Source organism: Prunus mume, linkage group LG6 (genome assembly GCF_029339155.1).
Source record: "Prunus mume cultivar Tortuosa linkage group LG6, ASM2933915v1, whole genome shotgun sequence".
Classification (NCBI taxonomy): domain Eukaryota; kingdom Viridiplantae; phylum Streptophyta; class Magnoliopsida; order Rosales; family Rosaceae; genus Prunus; species Prunus mume.
In genome coordinates this window covers 21,411,334-21,421,303 of record NC_142703.1, presented here as the reverse complement: position 1 = coordinate 21,421,303, position 9,970 = coordinate 21,411,334, and the positions used below count along the sequence as shown (strand labels likewise).

The window sequence follows — 9,970 nt, the reverse complement described above, 5'->3', positions numbered from 1 at the left end:
TTGTTAATAGTATGTCGTGTGTGAGAGATATATATGTGGACGTGATATCTTTGAAAATGAAGGCATGAAATTTCTCGATATCTCTTGGAACTCAGGGCCATTGAGTCCAATCCACTAATTCAGATGGGAACAATAAATCTACCAAAAGAAGTTAAAACTAGATCATGGTGGTAAAAATATCTTGAATATTATGTATACTGCCAAGAGAACAGATGTAATGCAGATCTAGATTTGCTATAAAGTTTACATCTCTCGTAGTATTTTGAATCACACACACAGTACCCTAAGAGCTAAGAACTAAGATAGAAAAGAGAGAGAAATAGAAAATGGATGGCGTTGGAGTAGAAGTTAGCAAGAGGCCTCATGCTGTGTGTCTCCCATTCCCAGCTCAAGGTCACATAAGCCCAATGATGAATCTAGCAAAGCTCCTACATCACAGAGGCTTTCACATCACCTTTGTCAACAGTGAGTACAACCACAAACGCTTACTCAAATCCCGAGGCCCCTCCGCCCTCCACGTCTCCCAGGACTTCTGTTTTGAAGCCATCCCCGATGGTCTGCCCCCTACGGACGCTGACGCTACGCAAGACATCCCGTCTCTTTGTGACTCCACAAGCAAGACTTGCTTAGGACCATTTCGCAACCTGCTTGCTAACCTTAGTCTTGACAAGGCCCTCCCACCGGTGACCTGTATTGTCTCCGATGGTGTCATGTCATTTGCCATCAAAGCCGGTGAAGATCTTGGAATTCCGGTGGCGCTGTTCTGGACTACAAGTGCATGTGGCTTCATGGGCTACACGCAGTATCGCCAACTTATTGACAAAGGTCTTACACCACTCAGAGGTACATGTTATGTTACATGAAAAATAAAGGGCACTAATTAATACAGTAAAATGAAATTTTGTGATATTATTATTTGTATTGGTTTGGTTGTTATATGAAAAGCAATTAAATTAAGGGACTGGCAAATATTCATCGTACGCCCTCCTTTATTTTTTAATTATTTTTCATCTCATTTATCCATGCAATTTTCATTCACAAAAGCCTTATGAAAATGAGATTGAAAACTTAAAAAGATAAGATAGGAATTACAGAGAATGATGAGTATTGGAGTACCAAATAACTACCTCCGAGGAGGGTCCGGACGCTATGTGTTTTCTACTACTCCTCCCTGTTTTCATCCTTGTTTACATTGGCATCCTCACAGTAACAACTTACGTACGGATCCTGATGAGAGAAGAGCTATATATATATATATACAGTCCCCTTCTATTGAGGAATCACACAAATAATTTTATTGAGGGACATCCTTTAGGGTCCCCTACAAATTTTTTTTCAACGGTCCAAATCATCTATTTTTCAAGTCTACATTCATAGATCATCCTTGCAAAAAATTAAACAAATCTGAACCATTTTGGCATACAATTGTGTCCTACAAAATCAATGAATACAGTGCTTCAAGAAAGTATTAAAATTTCAATAATTATTGAGTGGTCAAATGATATTGGATTCAAGTGATTTTTGGTTGAGATGATCTTTGAATGAGTATTTACAATATAGATGGTTTGGATTAGTGAAATACAACACAGAGTGGGTCCTACGAGGGTGTCCCTCAAATAAGCTAATTTGAGGGATCCCTCAATATAAGCCCTCTGTATATTATATATATTGCTTTTATTGTTTTCTTGTTAACTTGGGGAGTGATATGATTCTCATCTGACAAATTATGTGATGCTCTGAAGCCCACGTCGGTAATTTGTTGGGAAAGATGGCCATTACAATATGTACAAATATTAAGCCTATAAGAAAGAATTCTTATATCTTTGTTATTTAATTTGGGATATAGAAATGGTAAGCAGCTATGACAAATTCTATGTATGCTTTTTCAGGTGAGGCTTCTCTAACAAACGGGTATTTGGACACCACGATAGACTGGATTCCAGGAATGAAGGATATTCGTCTGAGAGATCTCCCAAGCTTTGTACGCACCACAGATCCAGAAGACATCATGCTAAGCTTCGCCATGGTGGAGGTAGAAAGAGCTTCCAAAGCTTCAGCTATCATCTTAAACACTTTTGACACATTGGAATATAAAGTGTTGGAGGCTCTTTCTTCAATGTTTCCTCCAATTTACACCATTGGCCCCAATCACTTGATTGTGAACAAGATTGTTCCCCAGAACGCTATATCGTCATCGATCAGTTCCAGCCTTTGGAAAGAAGAGCCTGAGTGCCTACAATGGCTGGATTCCAAGGAACCCAACTCGGTGGTTTATGTTAATTTTGGGAGCATTACTGTTATGACACCCCAACAGCTTGTTGAGTTTGCTTGGGGTCTTGCTAATAGCAAAAAGCCCTTTTTGTGGACAATTAGGCCTGACCTTGTGAAGGGTGAAGCTGCTATTCTCCCATCGGAATTTGCCCAAGAAACGAAACAAAGAGGTTTGTTGGTCAGTTGGGCACCACAAGAGGAAGTTCTGAACCACCCATCTATAAGAGGATTCTTGACACACGGTGGCTGGAACTCCACCATTGAGAGCTTGAGTGCTGGAGTGCCAATGGTTATATGGCCGTTTTTCGCGGACCAGCAGACGAACTGTTGGTTCTCGTGCACTCAATGGGGAGTTGGCTTGGAGATTGATAGCATTGTGAAGAGGAGTGAAGTGGAGAAGCTTGTGAGAGAATTAATGTCGGGTGAGAAAGGGAAAGAGATGAGAAAGAACGCCATGGAGTGGAAGGGAAAGGCAGAGGAAGCTACTGGTCCGAGGGGTTCTTCATTACTGAATTTGGAGAAGTTGGTTAAAGATGTACTGCTGCAGCCATCAAAACCCTAGTAGCTAGAGAGATAATCAACCCTGATCCAGGGGGTTCTATGTTGTTATTTCCTCACACCTCAGCTTATGTTTTATTTTATTTTATTGTGGAATCAATTTTATTTTTTTTCATTTTTTATCAATGGCTGAGGGCTTTAAACTTTGCAATTTGTTTTATAGAAAAGTAGTGTGTGCTCCCGTACTTACAAATCAGTGGCAAGTATTGCCATCAATAATCTTCGATGACCATATGTCTGAACCAATACATGGCCCCCAACTTGAGCCCACTTTTCATGATATTTTAAGCAGTTTGCTACAATAATTGTTTTGGCATTTGAGTTGCATTTTTTCTTCCTTGTTTAGTGTGTATCGAAAGATCAAAAGGCATCTCTCAAAACAAAACAAAAAACAAAAGCTCAAAAGGCCAATATATCAATGATGTTGTAAAGAAAATGGTGGAGTCCACGTAAAGAAAAAAAAGAAAAAAATATTCAAAAAGCTTAATGATGGATGATGTTGGAAGTCATTCAATTTGCCTACAAATAGGCTTCCCATTTCTTAGCAAGACACACTAACGGAGAAGAGAGGAAAGAAAGGAAGAGTGAGAGGAAAGAATTAACTACTACAAAAATTGACATAGACAACGGGGTTTTTCTTTTTCAAACCGTCGTTAAATCGACCGTCATCTTTTTGAATGTCAAACTACGACGGAAAAACACCGTCGTCTATTACATGTAAAACGACGGTTTTTAAAGAACTGTCGCCTATTATATGTAAAGACGACGGTTTGGTTTAAAGAACCGTCGTCTATTGATAAAGACAACGGTTTTTCTAAAATAATCGCCGTCTATTAGCCGTAAAGACAACAGTTTTTTCAAGAACCGTCTTTTATTAACTCTAAAAACGCTTGTTAAAAAATCGTCTTCTATTAATTCTAAAGACGACCGTGTTGTCGAAAAAACCGCCGTTTATCAATTGTAAAACTGGACGTAATGATTTGACACGTACTATAGTGCAACCCGAGATCAGCAATCATCAATCTCAACTCTGCCCATCCAACAAGCCTCTCCATGGCTAAAATAGATTAAAAGCTCTGCCAACCTCAACATTGGTATTGATGTTCAGCTGAACCTCATGAATTGAAGGTGCTGACGTTCAATCCAAGACAGATACATCCAATCCACTGAGTCACAGGCAACAATCCAAGCAAAAATCGAAGCCCAGTGTTCTGTCGTCCTTTCAAACGTGATAGTTCCCTTTTGTTTTAAATTGTGTAATAGGCAGTTTCTTTTTAAAACAGTTTGATTTATTTTCAAAATTCATCTTGGCCAGAACTATTAGTTTACTGTGAGAAATTGTGAAGTCCTAACTAGTCTGAGGCAAGAAAAGAACTTACTTGGGAGATATTACTCACCCAAATTCACAATCACTTGTTTAGAGTTAGTAACTTTGGGCACAAATTATCTATTTTTCATAAGTCCATTAGGGTTTTTAACTGCTAACAGTGGCATACTTGCACATCAAATAAAGTTGAGTTTTTGACCACAAATGGTTCTCAAGACAATGGGGAACTTTATTCTACCATCACAGGACTAAATCAAAACGGGTGAACACAGCTACTAGTAAATTTGAACATATCAAACTGGAGAGAGTAGAGAAAACATAGAAATAAAGGTTACTTTGAAACCACTATGTTCATTCAAATGCTCTTGTTTTCAGTGACACCACCAACTCCATGCTTTCTCCGATTAAAGTTTACATAGGTTTTGTTTAATGAGATATGAGGTTACATTTGCATTTGATAGACGTCAATTACATTTAATTTCTTTTTCTGAAATTCTTTTAATTTTTTTTATTTTAAAATTTAATAATCGTCAAAATCCCATTTACTTTGAAGAGGTGCTCCTACAACATACATTTCTCCTCCTCCTAGAGCTGGCAACAAAACTGCTAAAGCTGCCATCACTATGAAAAAAGCTACCACCATCTTTTTTTGACCTAGCTGGTATTTGAATATTAGTGAATTTTTTAATTGCATTTTGAAAGTTTATAAAGAGAAAATGTCTATAGATTAAGTTTTATCGGATATAACGATAATGAATGTGTAATTTAAAAAATCTGAACAAAATTAAATTTTTGTATAAAAATATTTTATAACTCTTTGGCCCTTGAAAGGTTTGACACTACGGAATATGAGGTATGCATCCATGCAAGATATTGTGAATTTTGAAATGTCTTTTGGTGCTACATTCAAACATATTGGGGCCACTTTGTTAATTCAATCAATAGTCATGACTTCATTAATTCATGCATCTTTTTGTTTTTTGTTTTTTTTTTTCTGTTTTGTTAATTCAATTGTCATAACTTCTATAATTTATGTTATTTCTCAGTATCATTGGCAGGCAAATTGAGTCCTGTAATTTGGTTTTCGCTTGGAATCCAAATCATTAATTTCACGATATCCTATATTTATATGATCCAGGGTGATAATACCAAGATAATTGCTTCAGAATTCTATTTGATTTAAGATCCTATACATTATAGGAATCTTTTTCATTTTGGATACAAACAATATTGGGGGAGGGGAGGATCAAACCTAGGACTTCAAGTTCACGGGTAAATATTCTTAACGAACCACTTGAAGTATAAACCCCTTACATACATTATTCCAAGCTTAATATGATTTAATTTTCGGTAGAATTTGCTTAACCTATTATAGCATTAACAAAAATTTTAGTGAAGTTACAAGATTGTACTAATAGAAAGAGAACATCCATGGTCTTTTGTATTTTTTATTTTTATACAAGCGATATTCTACTTTAATCAAATCTAAACTACGGAGAGGGGAAAGTCATCCATCAACAAACTTTGTTGACCACAGCAGCCCAACTCTATTCTACAGTGTGAAACTCATCTGGCTCAGCTGTGAGTCAACAATATATCACTGAACTTGTGCTTTATCAGAAGTTGAGCCTCTTCAACTAGCCTCTTTACCACCTCCCCTGCAGGTAAAATTTCCTTGATGAGGCCTACACTTTGGCCAGCATACATCACCATGCTTTCAATGTCACCAGTTGCAGTCACATTCGGAACAGTACCAGCAAGACGACGAATTTCTATTTCCTGTTGGAGAACATAACCCAGAAATCGTTAATGGTTCATGGCCTATATCTTCAAATAAAGTAGATGCTTTACTTGTCAATTATGACAGGATTTCATTCTCACCCTATCATGTATTGTCGAATGACCGATGACAGGCTGATCCGCTTCATTCTGATGAGGAGGAAGAGATTTCCAATCATTGAAGAATGGTGTATGCAGAACACGATGCGGTGCTCCAGGCCACCTTGCACGCCCGAATACATCAGTGTACTCAGTTCTGTCAAATTCAACCAGCTTCCTCTTGTATGTGGGATGAGCACGGCTTTCCTGAGTTGCAAGAAACCTGTAATATAATGAGAACAATCTTATATATCAACCAAAATCAATAAAGATAAAACTTAAATTTGATAGATGATAAAAAAAGTTCTCAAACTGTGATAGTTCAGAATGTTTTTCATAAGTTGAACTATATAAAGATGGAGTATATGAAACCTAGTGCCTAGGCAGACCCCTTGAGCACCAAGGGCCAGAGCAGCAACATATCCACGGGCATCCACTATACCACCGGCCGCGATAACAGGTATATCCCGATCTCCAACAAGATCAGCTACCTTTGGCAACAATGAAATCAAAGCATCCTGCAATATATTAACAATAAAAAGCACATGGATGTCAACACTTATCAGTAAATCCTTAGACAAAAAATCAGGCAACATATAAGCAAAGAACAAATAAAACACAAAAACACGAATGTGAAGCAGCTGTGCCAATCCATAGAGTTCTTTCTGGGACAAGGTCAAAGGTTTTAGTTCAAGACATTGACACTCCAAAGAAAAAATTATGATGAATATATAATCTTATCCATGTGACATATGCAAAAAGGTATATTTGAAACGGAAAGAAACTCATCAAAGAACAGATTATTTTACTTATAAATATTAACACAGCGTGATAACAGATTATGAGCTATCTGTTAATACATTTGATTGCTTTATTCTTTTGGAGTCATTGTTTCAAAGAAGAGGTAAACCATCCCAAACCGAAATTTACATTCTTTCATACTTTGTTTTAATGTTATTTTATATTCCAAGGAAAGAAGTACAGAGCAATCAGATACAACTACCATTAACTCTAGAAACGAAAATGTTATAATGCTTTTATAAAGAAAAAACACTCATACATTTGGATTCCAGCAAGCACTCTCACCTGACTGATCACATGCCCTCCTGCTTCACGCCCTTGAACAATAATTGCATCTACACCAGCATATATTGCTTTATTCGCTTCATCCAAGCTACCAACCTGCAATGGAATTATATGGAACTCAGCGGGAAGTCCGGGGAAAAAATAATCAACAAGGCAATAATTATTTTGCATCAAAGTGAAAAGATAGACCAACCATCCATCAAGTAAACCATACTGCCCTTAATCTAACCTTTGAGCCATGTTCAGCACTCTACATACAATTCCTAAAAAGATGGAGAGAATAAGAGATACTTTCTGAAGAGCGGAAAGCAAACAAAACAATTCTGATAAACCTGATATGAATGGTTGAATGAGGAGAGAAATGAAAGCAAACAGCTTACTATGTCCTAATTATCATTGACGACAGTATTGTTTAAGGAACACTTACTTGAGGAACAACCTTAACCCCAGACTGATGAGCTTTCAACACAAGCTCCTGTGAACATTCACCCCAGTAAACCTGCAGCACTGCTACCTTTTCATCCAAAATGACTTGTATATTTTTCTCATGCGGAAATGCCAGAACAACACCAACCCCAAAAGGTTTGTCAGTTAAGCTTCGAGTCTTCCTTATGAGCTCCCGCAGGTAATGTGGTGACTCCTGATCAGTCAAAATTAGTATATCAGAAGTTTCTTCTTTAATGGCATATGTTCACAAGTTATCCTCTATTGTTTATATTCACATAAGCTTAACAGCGATTTGCTGCTAAAATACTGCAAGGAGGCCATAGTACCAAGAAAGGCCAGTTATTGTATACTGATATATTCACATAATCATTTCGGAGAACCGTTTAGCTGCTTTTTCCCATATCTTTCTTTTTCTTTTCCACTTTGCCTGTTTGTTTCCACCTTTATGGAAGAGATTATAACTATCACAGATGCACTTTCAGATTTCCAAATGACAGGCCATACTCAAACTTGAACCACTGATCTGAATTTTGCAAGAGCTTCCTTGGAAAAGCTAATGATGTGGCATAGAAAAGAAAAGAGGCGTGGGCATGGAAAATGGCCTCAGGCATAATTACGCGTCCTCACCCTCTCAGGTTTGAGACTAAGTGGGCATGTATTTGTGCATTTGTGATCAGACTTCTGGGGTATATGAATTACGCAGCCAAGAAAAAGCAATCAAAGGCATCAAGACTTGAGTGATAATCATTAAGGCTCACGGTCATCTCAGTCCTTGGTTTCTTCACTAAAAGAGGGAAAGAACGTTCAGACTGGTTGGAAGAAGACAAATGACCAATCTAATCCAAAGAATAAAAAGAGTAAGACTTCGAAAATGGACTACAAGTCCTAAAAAAGTTTATGAACAAAGGAAAATCTCAAAATTAGAGCAGCACTCAGTTGAACTGATGTACCAATTTGAGGCAGAGAAGTCTGTATTCAGGGAAATTGACATGGATGCAAAGTAACTCCAATGGCTAGCTGGATGTTATTGCTTGGCACGATCCACATATGCGTCTCGAATCGTTATTGTTAAAGCACATATTAAAGTGTGAACATTCAAATAAAGCCAATTTGCAATGGTTGAGGAGGCCCAAAATTTCATAAATAGCTTAAAGGCAAGGCTTAGTATGAATGATGTAGAAAAATTGAAGGTGCACAACACACAGACTACATGAAAAAAGACCAGGTTTTGTACTTTCAAGTTTTGAAATTTGCTATTGCTAATCAGACCAGACCTGAAGAGGGAAGTCAAATTGATCTCCAAATCTACCTTTAAGTTTTGAAAGTAGGAATTGAAGTTCAGAAACCAAGGGCTTCATTCATCCAAAGAAAAAAGGGGGTAATTACTTGAGCAAATTGAAGGGAAAACACAGAAATATTGCAAACCATCCTTAGCTAGTTTAATCATATTATTTTCCAATTAGATAATAAAACTACTATTTAGAACAATATTGGAATACTGATATGGGAAATTAAGATCATAAAAGAAAAAAATGGAAATAAAAGAAAAGTGAAACGAAAGAAGCATACCCAATCAGGGGCTCTGAGGAAACCAAGTCCCCCAGCATTAGCAACAGCAGCAACAAGATCGGGTCCAGCAATATCAGGTCCCAATGGTGCTTGAATAATTCCATACTCAAAACCCAATATCCCACCCCAACCCATCTCTATCTCTCTCTCTCTCTCTCTCTCTCTATGCATGTATTTATTTTGCTCAGTGGGTAGTAAGATGGCTGCTGCTGAGTGATGAAGCGTGAACGTGGACAAGTGTTATTAATGTTCATGTAGGAGACCTGTTATTTCTGGTTTCTACAAGTAAGTTAAAAACTAATGCGTTCTTTTTGTTTTCCAAATAACGTCAGGGGGGACGTCAACTTCTGGATTTTCCTTCTTATTTTATCCACAACAATGATAATTTTATGCTGATCAACTCCAATCGCAATTCTCCAGTGTTAGAAGAGTACTCAAATTTGATTTTTTCTTTTTCTTTTTCAAGCTCAAGTAGACAAGAACATTTACTCCTATTTGAGGTTATCGATTCAACTTCTCCTTCTAGAATGTCGCTTATATAAAAGACAAAATCAAAATTAAATAAATAAAAATAGAAAAATCATTTGTTAGACAATTTGGGTCATATATCACCCCCTCCATGTAGGGCTCCAGCCCACCCCATTATTTTCTCTAAGAAAAATTTGAAACCCATGAAAGAATCTGTGGAGCTCATCAAGGTGGAAGAAAAATGTGCTGGTTAATTAGAATGTATGGCTACTTTTGGCCAACTATGATGAAGGATTGCATTGACTATTCCAATGAACAGGGACGGACCCACGGTCAATGGGGTCAAACGACCCTATGAACTCCAAG

The 9,970-nt window shown here is 37.3% G+C and overlaps 2 protein-coding genes across 2 annotated transcripts; one reads left to right on the top strand and one right to left on the bottom strand.

The window, feature by feature from the left end:
- The first annotated feature begins 247 nt into the window (after positions 1–247).
- LOC103335939 (7-deoxyloganetin glucosyltransferase-like) lies at positions 248–3,154 on the top strand. The gene is made up of 2 exons (XM_089054038.1): positions 248–843; positions 1,890–3,154. Exons 1-2 carry the CDS (start codon positions 327–329, stop codon positions 2,831–2,833), a joined length of 1,461 nt encoding a protein of 486 aa, XP_088910164.1. The 5' UTR covers positions 248–326; the 3' UTR covers positions 2,834–3,154.
- A 2,358-nt stretch (positions 3,155–5,512) lies between these two features.
- On the bottom strand, positions 5,513–9,590 carry LOC148916435 (uncharacterized). The gene is made up of 6 exons (XM_089054039.1): positions 9,137–9,590; positions 7,548–7,760; positions 7,121–7,216; positions 6,407–6,552; positions 6,038–6,257; positions 5,513–5,935 (listed from the first exon to the last, which is right to left on the bottom strand). The coding sequence occupies exons 1-6, from the start codon at positions 9,305–9,307 to the stop codon at positions 5,732–5,734; spliced, it is 1,050 nt and encodes a 349-aa protein (XP_088910165.1). The 5' UTR covers positions 9,308–9,590; the 3' UTR covers positions 5,513–5,731.
- Positions 9,591–9,970: the final 380 nt, after the last annotated feature.